The 24,175-nt window shown below is 40.0% G+C and overlaps 2 protein-coding genes across 5 annotated transcripts in view; one reads left to right on the top strand and one right to left on the bottom strand.

Moving 5' to 3' along the window:
* Positions 1–8,828: 8,828 nt before the first annotated feature.
* On the top strand, positions 8,829–21,406 carry sumo1 (small ubiquitin like modifier 1). Its single transcript, NM_001005111.1, is given in 5 exon segments — positions 8,829–8,944; positions 14,945–15,022; positions 16,086–16,163; positions 18,554–18,625; positions 20,863–21,406. Coding segments are annotated over 5 exon segments (309 nt in total). The 5' UTR covers positions 8,829–8,932; the 3' UTR covers positions 20,932–21,406.
* kiaa2012 (KIAA2012 ortholog) overlaps positions 20,982–24,175 on the bottom strand; it is a 73,264-nt gene continuing 70,070 nt past the window's right edge. For all 4 annotated transcript variants that reach the window (XM_031893409.1, XM_031893411.1, XM_031893412.1 and 1 more), the window contains one exon: positions 20,982–23,714. In XM_031893409.1, coding sequence (XP_031749269.1) covers positions 23,555–23,714 — 160 coding nt within the window. In that variant the 3' untranslated portion in view covers positions 20,982–23,554. The remainder of the gene's footprint in view (positions 23,715–24,175) is intronic.

Genomic DNA, 24,175 nt, shown 5'->3' with positions numbered 1-24,175 from the left:
CTCCCCAGCTCATCCAGAGAATTCAGCCAGCAGGAAATGGAACGGATGGGCGGGACTAGTGAGGTTTTGGGGGAATTTCTCAATAAATCAGCCAGAAACACAACTTTTTTAAGCACAATCCTTCTATATCTAGAGGAGTATAATTTACTGGTACATTCTTAATTTTTATAGGATGTCTCCTTTAAAAAAAGTTTTACTGAAAAGTTTAAAAAATGGATTTAAAACATGTATGACAGAGAAATTAGTTATTTTATAGATTTTCTTAAATGACAATACATACAATGTAAATACTAGCCCAACAGCTCAACTGAACCTTGAAAGGTAGTCCACGTGGTTATGTAGCAGTTAAATTACATTACAGCAGGGGTGGCCAGACTTTTTGAGGTCATGATTGACCGGACCGATGCGGAATGCGGCATCCCCGGCTTGATCGTGGTCCACCAGAAATCCATGGGGATCGACTGGTAGACCGCGATAGACGTATTGGCCACCCCTGCATTACAGCTTCAGATGCCCAGTTTTCACAGATCGAGTAATGGTAAATTATTTTTTTTTTTAAAAAGTCACGCAAGCGTACGAAAAAGTCGCACAATCGCGAAAAATCGGCAAAAATTCGCTTGGAGCCCAACCAATATACTGCTAACGCACCTGGCTCCACTATTGATTTGGGAATATTCCCATAATACTTATGAATTGTATTTAATTTATTTTAATTTATATGTCTTTAATTTATCATAGACTTTACAACCCCCCCACCCCAGAACTGCATACCTAAAATGTCAGTAATACAAATTTCTGCGACCAGAGGCCAGATGCTGGTGCTGCCTTTTGACACCGGCTTTTTTTTTTCTTATTCTTAATCGCTGATGAGGTTGAGATTCTACAGCTGCAGCAGAGCTCGCATATCTTAAGCACTCCTCCCAACACGTGAAGTAACTGCCCCATAATAAAGCAGTGGGCACACATCAAGCTTAAAATTTGATTCTGTGCTAAATGGCCCTTTAAAGAACCTGAATAAATATTTGGTTCTACATGGGACAGTTTGTCACAGAATCAGAATTTAAGCTTGAAATCTGCCCCTACTGTAGGGAGCAGGGGTACAGGGAACACAGTGGGGCATTTACTAATAGGTTCATTAAAAATATCGTGGGGGGGGTCTATAGCAAAATGATTTTGCTATGGGGCCCAGTAACCTAATTACCCAACTGTTCCTATTAGTTACTTTACTGAACAGTAACTTTTGGGGAAAGGCATTTTTCACATGATGTAGTGTCATTTTGTTACTCAGCAAGTGTTGGGCCTTAAAATGTTCCTTTTAACTAAGAGAATTTTTCTCTTTTTCCTCAGCAAGCAGGTAAATCCGGAACCCTCTCTGAGATTTATAAGGTGAGTAAAAAAGAGGGTAAAAAATGGGACCCACTCACTGTAGGTGCTGCTAGAGCACGGAATATGGGAGCTGGTTTGGCGAGACCCCCACTTAGTTGTATGAATGTTCCACCCTCCAGTAACCTCTCTCTTACATATACCTTGTGTTTCTCCCACACCCATTTTTCACAAAATCCCCCTCTGTCCCTATAGGTAATACATGTTTTTCACCCTGGGAGATATTATCTTATCAATAAAATCCTTTTTTATTGATATTTTTCAGCCTCCTGATGGTCGGCTGACCACGGATGTACTTCTCGGAAAGGGAGGTCCTGGCGATGTGTACAAGGTAAGGACTGAAAGCAACTTTAATGTGCTATCCCTACCCCTGCTTTGCACATCAAGACATTTTCTGATAACCTGGTAATTCTGTAGCCCTATTATTCTACTGTCAATGGCTCCCCGGGAGCACTCATATTCCATAGAAGTTGGCATATACATATAACATTTAAATTAACTTTGTGTGTAGACTTTTAGAAGAAAGTGATACAATTAGCAGTTGGTTTTCATCTTTCTTTTGTGTGGTTTAAGAATTAATTCGTTTTTTTGTCTATGTTACAGGGTCGCCACCATCTCAAAGGTGTTGTAGCTGTCAAGATTGCCAACATCAGTCAGGTAGGGTATCCTTATATTTCTATTCTCCATATCATTCCTATTGGTGTGGTTGCCTGAAGAGGGTCGTTCATAGGGATATTAAGAGCCCCAACATCATGCTCACCAAGGAGGGGAAAGTCAAATTGAGTGAGTAAAACTTACACAAATAACATGAATGGATGGCCAGAATCTTTTGTGAATATGGATTCAGAGGGTTGCATAATTCAGGTTTTTATGTTATTGCCTTTAAAAACGCATTTTCTGTTCATACGCATAATCTGTCATTTCAGTTGACTTTGGATTCTGCTGAGACCTGGACCCCGAGACAGGTTTGTGCCACGAGGGTGATGGAACTCCACACTGGATAACACCCGAGGCCTTTAGGAAGGGCAAGCCCGTGGTGTACGACACCAAAGTAAGTTGTACTTATAAAACTTGGAACAGCATGATGCATTTACCTATTTTAATGGAACATAGAAGCAGTAGGAGGAGCCAATGGCATTTTTCTCCACCTACTCCCATCTTATCTGCAATAGTGGGTGTTCATATAACAATAAATACAGATAGATACAAAATAAATACAGTTGCAATAAGTTAAGAGTCAAAGACACAAGAGGATGGAGATCCCTGCCCCGTAGAGCTTACAATCTATATGTTTTCCATTCATTGTATGCAGGCACCGATGGAAAAACCACCCGCTTAATAAGTAACTAAATAATTCACTAACCCAATGCTCTCCTTCTAATGCTCTTTTGTATCTCTTTTCCAGTGTGACATCTGGTCGTTGGGCATAACCACCATTGAAATGGCCAAGGGAGAACCACGTAAGTGAATCCCAACAATGCGGTACATTGGAACTACAGGCTAGTTCCCCAAACTGGCAAAGGGCATTTATTTAGTAACATGCAGGAATCCAGGCTGGGCCTGTGCCTTTACATGCAGTATATACTTACATATGTTTAAAGGGTCTGATGAATTTTTATATTTTCTAACTTTTAGTGTATGCCAAGCAATATCTAGTGACAGAGCTGATCCTCAATAATGATTCACCACAGCTTCGATCAAAGACCTGGTGAGTCTTTCCCAGCTTTGCATTGGACCTGTGTTTTGCAAGAAGTTACTGGGCAAAACCTTCCTGGGAATAATGATTTGTTTCTCAGCTATATATATTGATATTATACATCAAACAGGTGCTTGATGCTCTGGCAACCCACATCCCCCCCACCAACTTCCTACACAAAACAGCAAAATTGAACTATACAGGGTACATCTAACAAAGCCACACCATGAACCATATCCTAATACCATTTGATGTTATAGATTCTTCTGTTCTGTCTCTTTTTATCTCCTCAGAATTAGCTATTTAAAGTAATGCATCTGGTTTTTTTTTTATTGTAAAGCTGAAAGTTCATTTTCATTCCTTTTTTTCAGGTCACCGTATTTTGTATCCTTTTTGGATTACTGCCTCAAGAAGGATCCTTCAGAGAGATGGAGTGCTAAAGAACTCCTTCAGCACCCATTCATCACTGGCCTGCCGTCTAAGAAGACCATCAGGGTGGAAATCAAAGAACACCTTCGGGCTTTGCACAACTGGCCAGCCAAGAAAGGTGAGGGAATCCTTTGTATTTGGTAAAACTGCACCATTGCATATGTAGAATCTGCAAGAGTTGATCTCATTATAGTGGCGCTAGGGATATTGAACAATTCAAGGGGTAGTTTTCACCCAAATATTACTTTTTAGTATAATATTAACAATAGGATTCTAAAAAAAGTTACATTTGGTCCTCCATGTGCAAGTTATGGCAAACATTTCTAATCAGGGATGGGATCACTTGTGAAGAGTGTTATTAGCAACTCTTGCGTCTGATCTGATTTTTTCCAAATAATGAGAAAAAGGGAGTTTTTGTTTTGGTTATTTCCTTACTGTAATTTTATCGATTTTTACAGGATTGAGACAAGCAGCTCACTGGGCCCTAAAGCATCTGCGGCGCGCTTGTGACATCTGCGCAGAGACATCCACAGAAGGAGAAGAGGTGCAGCTAATGGCACTGGAGGGCTTTTCATGTTTTGATCTTGTGGCCAATAACATCAGATGCCCAAGATGAATCTCCGGAATAACATTCAAGGAGAAACACCCACAGAGAAAGGTATCATCTCTGTTAAATATCCCTATACATTGGTCCTATAAAGCCTTAGGTCAACATTTTCTCGGCTGTCCGACAAACACCAGTTTAGTCCCCCCTAGTCCCACTCAGCAAAGAGGTACATTTTTAGCTAGAAACACTTGTATGCATTTCCTGGTTAAAATCCTCCCCATTTGCAAAGTGACCCAGGCAGTAGGGAAAAGCACTGCTCTGCCATCTTTCCTTTCCCAGGCGCTCCTGCAGGCTCAGACTTGCACATGTGTGGGACAGTAATATTCTCTGACTATTGACACCTGGGAAAGCAAAATAAGGTGGCAATGTACTACTTTTTTCATTGGCCAGTGCATTTTATTTCTAAATAAGGAGCACCAGACTAGGGGAAAAATCCCTAAAATGTTGACACCACTAGTAAATAAGGCTTTCCTTGTCCTTTAATCCCACACAAAATCCTCCATAATGATATACTACTAACCGATTCTTATTTTGTTTTTCAAACAGCAACAGTGCCACCTCCTGCTCCACCAGCTCCTGTTTCTTACAAGCTACCGCAGCTGAACCAGTGGTGAGGCGGCCTTTTGGATACTGACACAGAGGGGCAGGGGGGTCGCAATGGTATCATTGCTTGAGGTCATGCAACACCACCAACAGTGTCACTTTTAGGACCACATCTCCACCAGTGGTACTTTACATTCCAGCTACTTCCATCCATGGAATCTACATACAACCTTTTCTCCAACAACATCCATTTCTCCTCCTTCTTCCACAGCTTCACCAATCAAATTATCACTTTCAGTAAATATATACAGTACACATAGGAATGTCCTCCCTCCACATTCCTAAAAAATGCTACACATTCATTAAACAGTTTTAAGAGAGGGCTGCATGCATATTTAGCAAGGGACAAATACAGGGATACTGACAGGGGCTCTTAGAAGATGTTGATCCAGGTCCGATTGCCCTTTGGGAGTCAGGAAGGAATTTTTCCCCCCTTTGAGGCAAATTGGCTCTGGCTTCAGATGGGGTTTTTTGCCTTACTCTGGATCAACTACTAAATAGGAAGGTCCCATTTACACTAAAACCTGGACTAAATGGACATGAGTGCTTTTCAACCTAAATTAATATGAATAAATCAAATATATAATGTTTATAAATAAACATTTATACACATATTTTAATGGTGTTCTTGCATTTTTATAGTACCATAGTATTGCAATGGAATTTTAGAGAGTATGGAGACCTGCAGTGCAAGGGAAAAGGTTAAAATGAAAAGAGAAGTGGAATCAAAAAGTAGGGGTGGAAGCAATGGGTAAAAAAGACACACTAAGGAAGTAGGAAATAAATGTTTGAGCCCAGTCTCTTGATCTTCATTGAGTTTTGGTTTTGGTCAGTGTTCAAAGCCTTGCACAACAATTAAAAATGATATATAAGATATCAATTTCTTAGTACATTTCGGGCCTAGCAGGGACCATCCTATAAGAATAGTATCCTTTGGGCCTAGGAGAGACTGACTAGTCAGTTTCATCTCCATTAGTATCCTGAATTAGAGGAAGGATCATTATGCTAAATGGTGAATATACACTTAGCAATGATAGTGCTGTTGGACTTGTTTAGAAATACAGCAGCCCTGTGTCCTAATATTAATCATTACAGTCTATGACTATTACAGATATTACTTGCCCTTTAAGGAGAGGCAGGATGGGAGGGGAGGAGGCAGAGCTGATTTAATTTAAAGGACAATGAAAGGTTAATATAAATTAAAAGTAAGTCTAAAGGCATTCTTTTTAAGTACTTACTGCATATCTAAATTCCCAGATCCCTGCTTGCTTCTCTGAGATATGGTGCTGGCAGCCTACAGCAGTGTGAAGACTACAGTGACATCACTGAAATCTCTCTCCCCTTCCTGTAGGCTGCCAGCGGCAACCCTCCTATTCTCTGAGCATGTGTGTAACTTGATCCTGTCTCCTGTTCTGAGGTACAAATGCCCACCAGCCAATCAGAAGCGGATCTGGCAGAGGGGAAGGGGAGGAGGGATTGAAACACATGTGCAGTATGAAGCCAGGAGGGAAAGGAAGGGAGAATACCTTTTTAAAGATGGCTGCGTGTTCTAGAAAACAGATAGAAAATGTGAAGTAAGTGTGACTGAGTAAATATTTGATTAGGTGAGCCAAAAGTGTGACATTTTTACTAAACAATAGGAGGACTATTGGGCAGTATGCTTTTTAAATTTTGACTTTAAATACAAGGTACAGCCGTATCAGCTTCTCAGCTGTGTTTGGACCAGACCTTTAAGAGACACTTTGATATCAGTTCTATCACCCCCTAAGGGATGGTGCTTCCCCACACATTAGGTAGAAATAAAATGAAGCTGGGCTGCCTACCGTGCTTTAGCTGAGGTTGAACAACAAATCCTAAGAATCATAGCATTCATGCTCCTTAATACCCATGAGTATGGAAAAGGGACACTGCTACTGGGAGTTGGTACCAGGCCACAACCATGTTTTTACTGGTGCTGGGTATCCCTTGCACTGATTTAAGCTGGGTGCATTTATAGTACAGTAAATTCCCATGAATATTCTTTGGTTTCCCTAAATTCAGTGCATGGTACCAAATACAAGCCTGTGACCGACCCAATAATCTTTAGACATATGAGTGTATATATCTTTGTGCCAAAGAGAGGAAAATCAAATATTCTCTAAGAGTAATAGCACTGAGAGTATTCTATATAATTAAAAAACTGTTAATAAGGCATAGAATTTATAGATTGGCTGTTAATAGGGGTTAAAGGAGTTCCTTAGGAATCTTGCTGACCAACAATAAAGGGCCACTAGTACACAAATACCCTTGTACACTTGTAGGGTGGCACACTAAACTGGAAGCAAATGTATGTAGAGATGAACGCCATGCGTAGGTACTTAAGCCCATACAGGCTCGTTAATAGAGTTGTATTCTGTATTCGGGTCCGATTGTCAATTTGGAGTTAGAAAGGAATTTTTCACCTCTGAGGCAAATTAGAGAGGCTTCAGATGGGTTTTTTTTTGCCTTGGGCCAAACAATTGAATTACAACTATGGAAGAAGACCCATCAAAGTGAGGACTGCATCAATGAGCCAATGCAGTCTCTGATCAAACCTGCCTGATCAACATCCGGACAATTTGAGGCCAGATATCAGTTGGATGGGCCCATCAGGGGTCCCCTTACACAGGCAGATAAGCTGCCACCTTATCTTGTCAGTGATCTAGGCTTTAAAAATGCTTTTAAGAACTATTGCCTACTGAAGACAAGGTATGACTTGGCGTGGAGATATTGGATCTCTTTGATGGTATTTTAGCTAAAGGCTGATAAAGAGTCAACATTATATTAGGCAACTTGATATATGGGGTAAGATGACCAGGATTTCACTTCTGGATTGGACTTTCAATTTTTATAATTATTATAACAAGGAGTTAGCGCTAAAAAAATATACCACCAAGTGTAAAAATTCTATAATATTTTAATCAATCATTAAATCAATACAAAAAGATACAAGTCATAAGTTAAAAGATACAATAGGATATAGTGATAATCAAAAACAGTTCGTTAAAACTAAAATGTTGGCCCTATTAGTTCATTAAAAAAGTGAACTAGGATAAATGAGGATGGTACAATAAATACGTGCATAAATAGTCATTTAAAAAGCTAAACGTATTTATTGTACCATCCTCATTTATCCTAGTTCACTTTTTTAATGAACTAATAGGGCCAACAATTTAGTTTTAACGAACTGTTTTTGATTATCACTATATCCTATTGTATCTTTTAACTTATGACTTGTATCTTTTTGTATTGATTTAATGATTAATTAAAATATTATAGAATTTTTACACTTGGTGGTATATTTTTTTAGCGCTAACTCCTTGTTATAATATTTATATATTCACTGTGAGGATTAGTTTGGAGGAAGGAGGCTATTTATGATATTCTATTCACTATTTGGGTAAGAGGATTGTTGTTGGGTAATTTAATTTGTTTTTTAGAATAATATTAGTCTTTCACGAACTACACATAAATTTATTAGAAGCGCGGGTAAGGTTTATTCACACAATTTTGATAATTATGTCTATTCTCCACCCACCCTATGCCTCGGTATCTGTTATTTAGTCTCTTCCCAATGTGTCCTCTAATATAGAGGCATCAGGGGCTCTCAAGGGATCAGATTGACAAGATAAGATAACCAATTTTTTTTTCATATAAGCAATTGTCTGTAATTTGGCTCATTCATTTAACCAGTTTATATAAACATTTGTGGTCAATTTCAATCATGCGACGCAACCAAAAAGGTTAAGAATCACCTACTAAAACGTCAAAAGCCACGTAAAGCCAGGTAAAGCCAATCTACTATGTAACGGGGCCTTTTAATGATGTGAGGCTGGCAGTGCCAAAGCCATTAGACGCCTACTATTAATGCTCGGCTTTGGAGAGGTTAATGCTCTATACAGAAAAAACACTGGATATCAATGGTTAAAGGCTGACGTTCGCATTACAATATGGACACAAAAGCGCCACCTAGTGCTCAGCGTCTGTGCAAGCGCATACCCCTACCATTTGCCGCAAGCCGCAGCAGTGCGCGTCAGCAAAATGTGGGCGGTGCCGCATGTATCGGAAATGAGGTCATTCCCAAGAACCGGAACACCTTCCTTGTCTGGTTCTCTTGTGCTGTTATTGTGCCCGGAGGAAGGAAAAGCGTAGAGCGGTCCAGTGTAGCGAACCGATACCGGCCGAGAGCAGTTAGCATGTCTGATCAGGTGAGACACTTTTGTGGAGTGGGCGGGAGAACGAGAGAAAGTCTCTGGGACGTGTGTGTCTTGTTTTGTGTGTCTGGAGACCTGCTTGTAGATGTAAACAAGTAGGTCTCATGGCTACACATTAATATGCAGCTAAAGTAGTACATGCGGCCCATAACCAAGGGCGGCAGCTAAGTCATTTACTTTCATTTTATACGACACTTAGACTATTAGAGCTGGTTGCTATGGGTTTCTGCTGCTGTGCACTTTTGCTGGATAAACTGCTCTATAGGACCCACACCCCGTTGTGTGTCGTGTAATTTGCTTTATGTCTTATTGTCCAGTATGTGTATCTTCTCCTGTAGATGTTATTATCTGTGAGTAATTGCCCAGTGGTGGTTGGCGAAGTGAGAGGCCTAACAGGAAAGCCAGAGATATATTGGCCCATATAGTTATTTGACCTATATAAAGTATATATTAACCTAACAAGTTTCAGCAGCTTTAGCCTTATGGGGTCTCACACAGCATTGATTTGTTACAGTAGGGTAAATCTGTTAGCCTGGAAGAGCTCAAAGCATTTCAGAACTATCAGGTACATAAATTAAGTCTATTTATGAGCATCCACTAAGTGTTTGTAGATACATTATTATGTTTGGTTGAAAATATAACAATCGCGTTTAACCCTTCCAAACAAACACCGCTGCACACGTATACACATGTTAATTTAATTGTAGTGGTAATTCCCATTACCCAGGGGAGGTATCATGTTAAGCTGTGTGTAGGTATGTGGGAGTTAACGATTGATCTCTTGTAGTACACTCTGCTTGTTTATATTGTATGTAATGTTCAAGCACATCTTGTTTTCTTGCATGACTTTCATAGTTTAGGATCCCAATCTTATCTTTAATGCAGCCACCTAAAGGGTGACGGTTTAAACATTCAAGTGGACTACAGGCCAAAATGATTAGATCCCTGTGATGTTGGGCAGTACCAGCTAGTCCTGTCACTTCAAACTTTGCTGATGCCGCATTCATGTGGGCATGGGGACCACTGGGAGCCCCAAATTTCTGTCTGGCCCAATTAAGTGCACTTTCAATGGTGCGACGGATTAAATACCAGTGATGCACGCAGATGTTTCTGTTGAAAGCTGTTTTTCCCATTATTGGTATTTATTGCCTTACATTTAGGGCAACATTGCGTACATGCATTTGTGTCAAATGTATATCACTCTGTTATTTTGTATCTCAGTCTGTGGGTATGTGTGAACAAGTATTCCCATTTCATCATACACCTCTAAAATAGTGTCTGAAAAGTTGCTTTTTGTACAGCTTTACTGAAAAAAAATTTAAATACTTTGCTAGCACCATTGAGCAATTCCATTCACTGCTGGGTGCTTTTCCAAGATGTGCAGAAGAGTTAGTAGGGCTCCTAAATTATCTCTGCAAGTGTAATTTCAGTCTCTAACTTCCGCGCAGTTAGTTGTGTGTAAAACCACTTTCATTTGAGGTACGTAAGTGAAAATGCGCTTCTTAAAGGACAAGGAAAGTCGAAATCTATTAAGCACACTATTAAATAGTACTACTATTGCTGTGTAAAAACGCTATATTTCTGGCTTGCCCAATGAAATATTTACAGAGATACACATACTAGAACTTACATACTTGTTTCAGTGAACGGCGCCGCCATCTTGTCCAGCATGTCTGTATGGGCTATTGCTGAAAAGCACAAGCCAGCCCCCCTCCGATCCCCTCACCTGCCACAAACCCTCCACCGCTCCCCGCTTCTGCCACAACCCCCCCCCGCTTCTGCCACAACCCCCCCCCCGCTTCTGCCACAACCCCCCCCCGCTCCTGCCACAACCCCCCCCGCTCCTGCCACAACCCCCCCCTGCTCCTGCCACAACCCCCCCCTGCTCCTGCCACAACCCCCCCCTGCTCCTGCCACAACCCCCCCCCGCTCCTGCCACAACCCCCCCCCCCCTGCTCCTGTCACAAACCCTCCGCCGCTTCCCACTCCTGCCACAAACCCCCCGCCGCTCCTCCCACCTGCCGGCTCTGCATGTCACAAATGCAGATGCATCACTGCATATCAACTCCCCCGGCTCCCCGCTCCTGCCACAAACCCTCTGCCGCTCCCCCCACCTGCCAGGTCTGAATGTCACAGAGCAGAGTTCTCCTGTCGGCTGCGTCGCCATGGCAACCAGACGCTCCTGCTGTGTGCGCATGCGCTGCCTACAGTCCCAAGTTGCCAAGTCTGGGCAGGAGCGTTGCATTATGGGAATCTTCTCTACCCTGCTCAGCGTTTTTTTTTCCTGTTTGGCTTCTGATCTTCTGAACAGGTGAAGTATGGGGAGACTTAAGGGCACTATTGAGTCAACTGAAGGTATGCCTGCAGTTTGGGATTAACTCTTTATTAGCCTTTCCTTCTCCTTTAAACTTTAATGTAGGTGTGCTTGGCACAGCTCAGTCCTTCCTGTCTTGTGAACTAAGGCACAACACAATTGCACCAAGCACATTGACTCTTGCAACTGCAAAGATGCTGGAATTCTGGGAAAAATATTGCATTGTGGAAAAAACTAGGCGATTGCAGTTAAAATTGCACATGCAGATGTATAGGTACCCTGGTGTCTCATCAGTTTTCATTGTAGGATGTAAATCAATTGGCAGCTAGGCCGAGTTTGTGAAAGGCCACAAAGACCTTCCCTAGAGAAGCAGCATCTCTCTGTCAAGACCATTCTGATGTGTGGCTGTTCTCTGTAATGTTAGCAGTAAGCACAGTTTGGGTAGGAGGGAGAACCAGCAGATCCTTTATAGCACGTTGCTTACATGATGAGGGTGATTTTCATTTTAAATGTTTTTGGTTCTTTGTGGACAAAATGCATCAATACTGTATATACCTTTTCATGTGGTTCTGTTGTATGAAGATTTTATGCTAAATAGTATGTTACACAATCCACTACAACCTTCGGGCATTGATACAGAAGTAATTTTTATTGGTACAGTACCTAAAGTACTGTTTTACACCAGATTACTTCCCATTACTTCCCATTCCTTCCCCTGTGGCAGATATCGGATTGCTGGATAAACAAGATACAGTTAAGGAAACAAAGTAAACTGTGCAGAGTTTTAAGCCTTGCTTTAAGGGTGTATAACTAGGGATTTCATTTAGTTTCAGGCTTAGTGCAATTTTTAATAAGCACAGAGATTTTTATTACCAAATACCTTTCTTTATGACACCATTGTTTATAATAGCCCAGCTCCAAAACATGTGAAAGAGAGGATAATTGGCCCACAACATGGAATATTATGGGTTGCCCTGATGTAAAGGAAGAAAACAATTAAAAGGTGTACTGACTGTAATCTGAATTCTCTCCAGTGCCACCCCCAGGTTATTGGGGCTTCTTTTCTATCAAATTTCTGTAATTTTGGGTGACATCTGGCTTTCATAAAAATGCTTTATGTAGTCTGATTGCTGCATTCCCAGTTGAGAAAAACAGACTGCTAATTGTCTTGCATTGCTCCTTAGTCACTATGGAGTGTCAGCTACATTACATCAGGTGCTTGGAATGGTACAACGGAAGATTTCTGTCAGAATCCCTATAAGATGCTTGCAGAGAAGTACTGTATGGTGCAAATACCCAGCATCAGTTTGTGCCAATGATGCACTGAATTGTAACGGGATGTTCTTTACCTCTTGTATCAATCTATATTGTATGTAATTTTTTTCATGTTAACATACAATCTATTTTACAGCTTTGCGTGCTTGTTAGTACTTTATAAATGTGTGGTAATACAGAATGAACTCACTAAGTTTTCTTGTGCAGAATTATAATGAAATGAAGGTGACTGCAGGCAGCAGCACAATTCTTATTTTCCACTAGGTTGAATTCACATTTAGAATATTATTCCTCAGCTTTTTTTTTTTACCTGCTGATTCTATACAATATAAGCTGCTCCCTCTGTGCAAGGCTGAATCAGCAACATTGTGGCTATAAAAGGACATTGAGAAGAGTAAATTGCCTTTGTAATAAGGGACATTCAGAAGCAAATTGGCAAAGAGATCAAGAAACCAAACCTACATATATCTATTTATCTATAATTGTATGCATTTTTTTTTTGCAAATTAGAATAATCTAACTTTAACCACCCACCGTGTAACATTACACTGCCCAAGTCATGGATTTATATAAAAAAAAAAACTATTTTATATATATATATATATATATATATATATATATATAATTTAGTCCCACTCATACATATAAAGGTGTAGATAAATAAGACTCATTTTGCTCTGTAACCTATGCCCATAGAGTTATTGACTTTTCCGGATGGGGAAATTATATTCCCTTGAATACAATTATTTGTATTCGGTCTGTTACCTAATGGCATGTCATTAGTTAACGCTTCATTTCAGTATAAATATAATTGTGACTGGAATGCTGTTGCAGTTCAATTGTGGGTTCCTTTGTTAGATACACAATAAATCCATCAGTGTTTGTGTATATGTAATCAGGTTTGATCAGCAATACCATTCTAATCACAATCCTATACCCCCCCCCCCCCCCCCCCCCACATTTCTGTGTTTTAAAACAAAATTTGGGTTAGAGCCCTATTTTGTTTTTAGTGTTTGAGATGCCCTTAAAGCTTACCTAGTTTTTACCTTTCCTTCTCCTTTATCAGAAATGTAAATACAGCCATAAGCACTCACAGAAACCCTGCACTGAGTTCTCTGTCAAAAGAAACAGGATTTGTTGTCTCTTTGTTTTCCTGTGCTAGAGACATGCAGCTCTCGCCTCTCTCCCCCCTCCATCAAGAATGCTAAGAATTCCCTCCCCTCCTTAGGAATATGTGATCTGAGCCAGCTTTCTTATAGTGTTACTAACTGAGCATGTACAGGGGTCTTGGTGCAGGAGCGAGGCATTATGGGAACTTTCTTTACAGAGCTCAACATTTTTTTTCCTATGAGGCTTCTGATCATCTGAACAGGAGAAATATGGGGAGACTTGGGGGCACTATTGAGAGAACTGAAAGTATGCCTGCAGCTTGAGATTAACTCTTTATTAGCCTTTCCTTCTCCTTTAAAAGGCACCTATCACCCTTAAATTGTTTCCCCCACCAGAGGTGTGGGCTAATAGAACCGCACTCCGGTTGGGGCAAACAATAGTTTGTTTTTTTTTAAAAAAAAAAAAGAAAGAAAAAGCTCTCGCCAGTGCTAGGCTGGCCCACCAGGAGGGAGCTCATGGTGCAAGCGGCCATGTTGTGACACTCGCATGTGCATAATGAGAGAGTACCACAACTTGCTCATGTGTTGTAGAAGGGTGAATCGCATCCACCACTCCTGCATGCGACAAACAACAAGGTCTCCCTCCATGGCTGGGGAGGGGGGGGGGGGAACCTTTAGAGGGGTGATAGGTGTACTTTAACTGGCCTTTAGCCTGGTACGCCATCCAGAGCATTGCAGTTTGGGAACCACTTCCTGAAGAGCCCTTTGGGGTAATAGGACCAGATTACTTCTTTCCTAAACCCACCACCATGGCTTGACTAACGAGGGCCTGTGTTAAAGGGTTTCACAGTTTATTGATCTAAGGGCAGGTTGGTGTGCTTTTGAGCAATAAGGAGAGATCTTGCTCAGTAAAACAACTTAACTCTCTTAACACATAGAAATCAACATAGTTGGGGAAACCCTAAGCAACGGTTCTGTTATGGTGAAAATTCACCCTCCTGTCTGACAGTGTTGAAGAGAATAGCCCAGAAGGAGGATGAACAGGCTTTTTTTTTTTTTGTGGGTAAATACTGAGGGAATAGTATTCCCCAGGTGACAGTTTCCTAACATGGCTGTTGCAGACAACACAATTATAAACAATTATATGTAAATGAATTCCTGTTACTGTTAAAGCATAGCTCATTAATATACCGGTTGTTAAAATATTACGTTTATAGTATATTTGAGTAAAAGACATTTTATTTTGTTCAGCAAATTATATATAAAAAATACTTTAATTTACCTTTTTATATACAGGAAGCTAAACCATCTAGCGAGGATCTAGGAGACAAAAAAGAAGGAGGGGATTATATCAAACTCAAAGTCATCGGACAGGTAAATATTTCCAGGTTTTTTTTCCTTTCATCAAATTTTGAAGGTCAGTATAAAACTAACATTTTTGAAGTTAAGGTTGATGGCACACGGGATGATTAGTCACACAAGGTTAAATCTCCGCAACCGTGGGCGACTTATTTTTCCAAAATGCTTTCCCACAAGTGATTCACTAGGGGGGAGGCATATGCTGTTCTCTCCGAACAGGGGCACCAGCCAGGGGTAAAAGGTAGGCGAGTTAAGTCACTTGGGGGTGCCTAATATTTTGGCACCCCCAAGTGACTTAGCCTTTCCTTCTCCTTTAAGGCAGTTGGAGGTAGGGGCTAGGAAGATTGACCTCTTCTCCATTTTTCGGATTGGCATGCAACACTAAATTTTATTTCTTGTGGCTATCACTTCTGCCTGCAGAGTTGGGGAAATCCACTCTGTGAAGTGAGCCTGTTCTCAGATAAAGTTGTTTTGAAAACCCGCTTTCAATTTCCTGCATTAGATTGTGTCACAGTTTCACCTTGTTTTGGAAATAGCATTTCCTTCTTTTTGCCAAAATTCTGAGCAGGAGCGGAGATGGCAATACCTTGGATTTATTACGCATTGTGCTCTCTTATCAACTGGCAGGCAGAGAGGTACCACATAACCTGAAAGCTCATTCTATTAGAGCATTGGCTACTAAGTTGGGAAGGAAGATCCTGCAATCTGTTGTTTATTCAAAATAAATTTTGTTGAGCATTAGTGTTGTCCCACCCCTCTTACTAGGGTAGTTCTCATAAATCGCTGTAATTTCAATTTCCAAGTTACCTTCCATGGCAGCATTCACTGACCTTCCTCTCTTCTGTCGCTGAGATTCAAAGACAAGCAGAGACAGGCAAAGGGATGTACTTATAGAATTAACCTTTTCCTGTCCAGTGACCTGAGAGGCAAGATTACTCATGTTGGTGAATGCTGCCATGGAAGGTGACTTGGAAATTACAGGAAATATGAAATATTTCTCTATGTTTGCACCATAAATCAGTAGAATGTTTCCCAGTAGTGAATGAAAATTTAAACCATGTAAATATTTTGTTCACAGGATAGCAGTGAAATTCACTTTAAGGTAAAGATGACAACGCATCTCAAAAAGCTGAAAGAGTCATACTGTCAGAGACAGGTAAGTAGAAATTTGTTGAATTTGTCTTTTTAAATAAGGTTTGTAAGTAAACCGGCTATTAATGCCAGGGAATTAAAATGTTAAACATGTATGAAGACACATATGAAGTAGCAGATTTATCAAAGGTTTGTGAACCACTTTAGATGATTTACAGTAGGCAGTGTACTGTTTATATTAGTAAGTCTATACCACATATATGAAAAAATACAGTTATGAAACTGGCAAATGAAGGGCTGCATTTATCTTTGCAAAACACATTTTCATAAAGGAAACATTAACATAGTATGCATACTGTAACTTTAATTTTAGCTTTTTTTTTTTTTTTTCAAATAGAATCAATTATTTGCAGTGAGAACAGTGTAATATAGTAATAAAAACTATACCATAAAAATCATGACCAAAATCTACCATTTATAAATGTACTTGATACAGGTACAGGGGACTATGTATAAAGTGTTGTAATTTCTACATTCTACATACAAATGTATGCAAATAACTTTAAATTAAAGTCTGCAATGTGTACTTTAATCACGTATGAATTGTTTGAATTAAAATTTCACAATAAGGAGCAGAGGGGTAAATCAAAGAATAATGTCTTTGTCCCAAGCATGGAGGGCATTTCATTTTCCCTCACTTTGGAGTAAAAAGCCTGCTCTATATATAATAGGCCCTTACTTTCTCCTTTTTGCATTGCCATTTGATATTTTTGTGTCCCTCCCAACCAGCAACAATTAACTATTAATGTACTGTAATAACTCTGTTGCCACCATTTTGAGTTCTGTGGAATTCCTAAAATACATTGTTTCGTAAACAATGTGACCTATATAATAAAGATGAGCCTTGGAAAGCAAACAGCAACTGAACACACTACCAAATGTACTACCACTACATACTGTATTATTAACAATGTTAAAGGTCTGACAAGTCAATACATTTTTATTGTTATGTAACAAATTCAAATAAAACCCTTTTTTTAAAAAGGGTACTGCATTGGTTTCTGCTGGAAGAGAACTTTACCATCAGATTTACTGTGTAAATAATGGCTATGTTGTTCCATTCAGGCATGGGGCTGATTATCTAGAATGCCTTGGGTTTTCCCTTGTGTTTCCTTATACCCTAAAAACAAGTACTAGCTGCAGTTTTAGATTAAAAAAAAAAGCTTAGTTGTACACCAACTAAATGTAATGTCCATGTTAATACAATTAAAAATTGTTCAGAACATATCAGTAAGTTTTAACCACTGTGTTTTTAACAAAGTGGTTACAGTGGCTTGTGTCACAAGTACAGGTATGGGATCCCTTATCCAGAAACCCGTTATCCAGAAAATTCTGAATTACGGAAAGGCCATCTCCCATAGACCTCCTTCTTAGTGTCAAAACAAGCCTATTGGGTTTGTTCAATATTTAAATGATTTTTAGCTGACTTTTTGGAGATCCAAATTACGGAAAGATCCCTTATCCGGAAAACACCAGGTCCCGAGCATTCTGGATAACCGCTCTTATACCTGTATATTATATTCCCAGCAGTGTGCAGCTACCAAATGTGTGCCTCCTTATATATGGGCTTTTTCAGATGGGGTTTTTTGCCTTCCTCTGGATCAACTTGTAGTTAGGCAGGTTAGGTATAGGCATTATGGTTGAACTTGATGGACGTATGTCTTTTTTCAACCCAACTTACTATGTTACTATGTAACAATAGCACTGATTTTACTGTAGTGCTCTTTTCAGCAACCACTTCATGGCATCTGTTGCAATTTACTAAAGCTGAAGAATTTCTTGTTTGATATTCCTTGGGGCATGAAGGTCCCTTGACGTCCATTTAGGTGACACTTCATCAGTTTTTCAACTAGTAGCTCCAGCATCCCTGGCTGTCAGGAAAGCCTAAGAACTGTTGAAGGGCCATACCTTAGATATATTTGACTGAGCCCTGTGCAGTGAGCTCATTTGCGCATGTTTACAACCCTTTTAGTGCAGTAGATTATAGAATCTACTGCTCTGGCTTTCTGTTTCTTGAGTTGGAAATGTTGTTCTCTTTCCGGTGGGAAAACCATGTGGTCTAGCTATGGTCTCGCACATTAAAGATAAGGCCAGCACATACTATGTTAATGCACAGGGTTGAAAACTGGTTGTTCTGCTGCAGAAAATGCTATCTCTCCCTTTCAGTGGCAACAATTTTAAGATACACCAGTGGTTCACTTAAAGAACTACATGTATCTGTATGTGGATAAGCTGAACAATATTAAGACAAGGCGAAAATACCAATACTGTTCCTGTACCCAGTAAACCATGTCAAGAATTGTAACACTAATAATTTGTAGTTTATGGAATGTTTTGGGCATAATTTGGTAGGTTTACATTAATTCTTGACTATGCACTTTCTCCACTTTTTAGGGTGTTCCAATGAATTCTCTCAGGTTTTTGTTTGAAGGGCAAAGAATCTCAGATCACCAGACTCCTAAGGAGGTAAGTTGTCAGTCTGTATGGCTTCATGACCCCCTCTTTTCATTGCAGGTAATGATAACCTTCTTGGTCAGTTGCTTGATGTGACTTTAGGGGGTAGGTTTGCAAGCTAACAATCAGTTGGGCCAATAATATTTAAACAAGAAAGACTGGTGGACCCCCTCCCCAGACTGGTGCTTTGGCCCAGTTCAGGTCTGGTATAGTTAATCTTCTCCATCTCTTGTCCAGTGGTATGGTCTGTCCCCCCCCCCCCCTCCACTACTTTCAAGTGGTACGGTCCCTCTTTCCACCAATGTCAATCTATCGACTGTACCAATTCTTGGCGGTGGGGGGCGGACCATACCACTACTGGGGGGAAGGGGGGGTAGAGGAACTGTACCAGTATTTGATGGGGAGAGTGGTAAACTGTACTACTTGACATGGGGATCCCTGTTAAGTGGTGTGGTCCATCTCCTGCACTACTTGTCAGGTGGTACCCCCCTACCTTGTCAAGTAGTATTGACCCTCTACCCTTGCTACTCTCAAGTTCCACCTGACAAATAGAGGGGGGAGGGGTTGGGAGGGAGATGGATGGACTATACCAACTGACAATGAGGGGGGGGGGTGGACTGTACCACTTGACAATGGGGGGAGATGGTGTAAGGCCTGAGCAGTATAGTAAAGTTTTAGAATATTATTGTTTGTTTATAAGTTCTGGAATGTTAAGAAGCCGCAAGCAAACCTTGGGAAATATAGGTAAGGTGGAGAAGTGACGCTTTCCATGCAGCTGGTAGCAACAAAACGTCTGTTGTTTCCATCCCCGTTATTTCAATCGCTGGTGGAAAAACATATGCATTGCTTCTGCATTGGCTCTTTTGCGTCTGCCAGTGGCCAGAAAACTAGGGATGTCTTCTTGCCCGCCCTAGCGCAGATTTACCACAGATGACAAAAGCATCCATAATTCTTAGGGAAGTATCCTTTATTTTTGTTATTTGATTAGTTATTTTACAGGGATGTGTTTCTCAATACTTATTGTACAGTGCTGCGGAATATGTTGGCACTTTATAAATAAATGTTAATAATAATAATAATAACTGAGAAGTGCCTAATAAGCTTCTTGATATTTTATCTCATTTTAATTTGCAAACTTAAAGTTGTCTTGCTGTAAAGCAATTACTGGGGCCCAGGGCAACCAATCAGTAATTAGATTTCAACAGTTAGAAAATCAAAGCAAAGCATCCGATTGGCTGCTTTTTACACAGCATGATAAGTATACCCCCTTAGTAACACGGTGTTAATACTTTGTTTAGGGAATTTTAGCCTTTTCCTACAAGCCATGCCACTCTGATGAGCCAACTGTTACAAAAGTACAAATATACTAGCTTAGCACAATGTGAGCAACAAAGAGCTACTTAATTAGCTTAAGATCAGTGGTGCTTTGATGCCTGCAGGAAACCACCTCACCCATGAGCAAAAAAATCCTGAAAATATCTTCACAGCCAGAATAATGGTAATCTCCACTAGTAAAACACACCACTTGCATCAGTTGTGTAATTGCACAATTGTGTTGCAAGTACTCAATGTGCTTTACCAGCAGAAATTTACATTCTTCTTGATGCAAAGGTGTTTTCAGGCACTTTGTTTCCACTGGGAGAGGAGACTTACCTTGGACACCAGAGCCTGTGTGCCATAACTCAGATTTACTATGACTTCATAGGATGAACTCCTTTTTTTTCTTTGAATAAACTCATCTCCACGTATGTCTGACATTTACTAAGGGGTATATTTATCATGCTGTGTAAAAAGTGGAGTAAAACATTACTGGTGATGTTGCTCATAAGCAGCCAATCAGATGCTTTGCTTTGGTTTTCTTACTGTTGAAATCTAATTGCTGATAGTTTGCCCAGGGAAACATCACTGGTAACTCTTTACTCCATTTTTTACACAGCATGATAAATATACCCCTAAGACGTCTGAACAGAAAGTATGTGCGGGGGGGGGGGGGGGGGGAAATTTGCAGAAAAGATGCAAAACTAAAGGGAAGAGACCTCTGACATTCAGTTCAACATGATAATGACAAGTTCAGCTGGCGAATTGTCTGATTTGGATTTTAAGCCATTTTGTCACGTAGTAAATATTGAAATTTTGCAACTTTTTTTTTCTGCAAATTTTAGTGCTAAAAAATCCCCTAAGAGTCATTTGCTTTTTAAACAATTACAAACTATATTTAACAATTAATATGTGTCTTGATTTTTTTTCAGCTCGGTATGGAGGAAGAGGATGTTATTGAAGTTTATCAGGAACAGACTGGGGGCCACTCGACAATTTAAATTTTTCCCTCACCTTCGTTTTTTTTTTTTTTAATTATTATTTTTTTTACTTTTTTTTTTTTTTGTAATGTTTACCTCTCCTTCCCCTTGGTACTCTGTTTCCTTTCATGTAATCAGCCAGATGTCTGTGGCATCTAGATCACCTCATTTTAATATCTTCATCAGTATGAGAAGTCACTTCTGAAGATGTCACCAGTCCAGGCTGTTTTAGCTTCACTCCTTTTGGTCTCCAAGAATATTGATTTGAATTTACATTGTAAAATTACTCGGTTGCTTGGGACACGAAAAAGAACGTTTTTTGGGGATTTATTGCACTTCAAATTGTTGAATAAAATTTTCACCATTACTGTTATCGTTCCACCTGCCTAGAAGATATAGGAGTTGTGTTTTTAGATACAAGTTGTCATGCAACCACCCCCTATGAAATGTTCGCTGTATCTTTTATTTTTGTGGGGCATGGGTTTTAAAAAAAAGTTTAAAAAAAAAATGAAAAAAAAATGTCTGTATTGGCTTAATTCAAGTTGAAGTTATATTAAAAAAAGCTAAAACATTTGTAAAAATGGAGACCACAATTGTCTTTATTACATTCCTCTGTCACCAACATGTTTCCTTCTCCCGCTTTAAGCTATATAGATCCAAATTCACCTTCCTTACTCTTACTGACAAGCATCTTGAATGCCTCTCAAGAAAACACTGATTGCAAAACAGCACTACAGCATCAATTTGACAAAGCAGTGTTGTCAAAATATACCATAACCAATCTTTTCATCAACAAATGTTCCTTTACTGCGACCCAATTTTGCCTACTTTATAAGTTCTAGGTTTCAAACAAGGAAACTGGCTGAGTATTCATGTGAATTTTCTCAGAATCAAAATTGTTGTTGCTGGAACCTAATCCTAGAAATGTTTCAACTGTATTCCATTTGTGCTGTCACGTAGAACAAAGTTGGCCTAAGAATGTTTACAATTACTCATTTAAAATGGATACAGACTACTGAGCATTTGGATTCTACAGAGGTAGTTTGTTTTTTGGTTTTAAAGCCATATTTTGGGCATAAGTAAATGGCTTTAGCTGACAGATCTACTTGGCGTGACTTCTACTGCAGTGTGCAGAGTTCGATACTTTGTTAATTACCGTATATACTCGAGTATAAGCCGAGTTTTTGACCACCAAAAATGTGCTGAAAAAGTCACCCTCGGCTTATACTCGAGTATATGGATAAGATGGCATTCATTGCACACCCCCGTGGATGTCCGCTAAGACCCCTCTTCACCGTGCGCTCCTATGCCAGAATGCATAAGAGACCCATCTTATGCTTACCGCTCTACAGGCACGAGGAGCGTGTGCCTCGGTCCCCAGCAGCTTCAACCAGCCCCGCTCCCAGCCTACAGTAAACACCCGCCGCTACTCCGGGGCTAAGCTGCAGCACAAGCAGCCCATTGTGTTGTCCGTGGTGGTGGCTGGTTGGTAAGCAACAAACCACCTTCTAGTACTTCATTGGTTATAGAGGGGGAATTGCTGGCTGCTGGAATCCTCAGACAGATAAATATTAGGGATTTGAACTGGTTGCATAGAACTCAGGACCCGGACTGAGAAAGAGCTGTCCAAACTGTGCCTTAACTTGAAAGTGGCTGCTCCCAGCCAAAGAGCGACTCGGCCTGCAATGTATTGCACCCCAGTGCTTTGGCACACCAGGCAAACCTGGCTTTTCCATGGCTGCATAAGGCCCCTGTGAACCTGCACAAACTGTAAGTCTACCCTGATGCACTCTCTTAGTAAGTAAGCTGGTGCAAGATTTGGTAGGTAGATCCACTATCAGGGCTGTGCACCAGGAGGCTCAAGTGCCAGATGCTTCACTCCAAAGAGATTTTTGGGCCCGTCTAGTCATGGGCATCATGCACTTTTCAGCATCATGTAATTTTAGTATTATGTAAGCCCACCCTAGGCTTATACTCCAGTCAATACAGTTTTCCAGTTTTCTTAGGTGAAATTCGGTACCTCGGCTTATATTTGGATCGGCTTATACTCGAGTATATACGGTAGCTAACAACAGAAAAACTCTCCCGCTTACTATTTAGTCCTATGGGATTTTTAAGTGTGTATAGCAAATTGTGAACTATCACTCACTGATAAATATTCTGATAAAAATCCCATAGGAATGAATAAAAAATGGGCTCTAATTTCACATATATAATTTTAGGCAACAAAAGTGCTTAGGGATACAGTAAATTCCAGCAAGATATGTAATTGCTTAATTAGAAATACTATTATAATGTAGTAGAATCAGCTGAAAAGACCAAAAGGTAGAAGGTACTGCAGTTATCTTGTGACTAATGCAAGTACTTCAAATCATCACTCAGGTAGAATGTCCTATATCAAACTGATTTTAATGGCTCAGTATTGCACAGATGATTTGTTAAATCTCCAGAGTTCTGCAGATTAATTTTTTTTAGAAAGCATGAAATCAGTAGAAGGGAACGGCCTGAAACACCCCTTGTTCCACTGCACACAATGAAGATACTTCTAGAGAACATAGTCTTCAAAATATAACCAATGCCTACAACACAAGATCAAGCATGGCCCAACTGAACTCTAGCATAGGAAGTAATATTCTGGCCCTTCTTAGTCACCCTGAACAGACAGTGGTAAAAATGGCAGCTCCATAAATTCAAAATAAGAGAACACCCAAGGTCTTGAAACACCCTGGGTCTGGTCCAATCCAACTGATTCCTTTAGCAGTCCCTTGGTAAATTGCAACTGTTTTTCCAAGGCTGCTGTTTGCCTGCAAAACAAAAATATGATTATTTGATAGGACACAGTTATGAAAAGGCAAAGCTAGTATTGAAGATAAAAATATAACATTTTTTAGAATTCCATAATATAACATAGCAGTGGGAATATCAGGCCACTGTGCTGCAGGACAAAAAATATCTACCTGTCACTTTAACGTCTGTTGCAAGAGTGAAACAAATTACACAAAAAGGATGTTTAGATGTTGTGATGGCTTGTGTTTGTTTGGAACTGCCTCAGATTAAAGGAGAAACATAGCATAAGTGAAGCCCCCCTAATTTCACTCTGGGCTAAAAATTACTATTATCTTTAAAGATTGCCCATTTATTGCACCCCTCTATTGATCTTCTACAATCCCAGTCTGAATTGACAAGGAATAAACCAAAATAGTATGATGGAGTTTAAATCTGTATTGGCAAAGTTATTTGAATGGCTTTACAAAGGACAGATCAT

This window comes from Xenopus tropicalis, chromosome 9 (genome assembly GCF_000004195.4).
Source record: "Xenopus tropicalis strain Nigerian chromosome 9, UCB_Xtro_10.0, whole genome shotgun sequence".
Classification (NCBI taxonomy): Eukaryota; Metazoa; Chordata; class Amphibia; order Anura; family Pipidae; genus Xenopus; species Xenopus tropicalis.
This window is presented reverse-complemented; position numbering and strand designations above follow the sequence as displayed.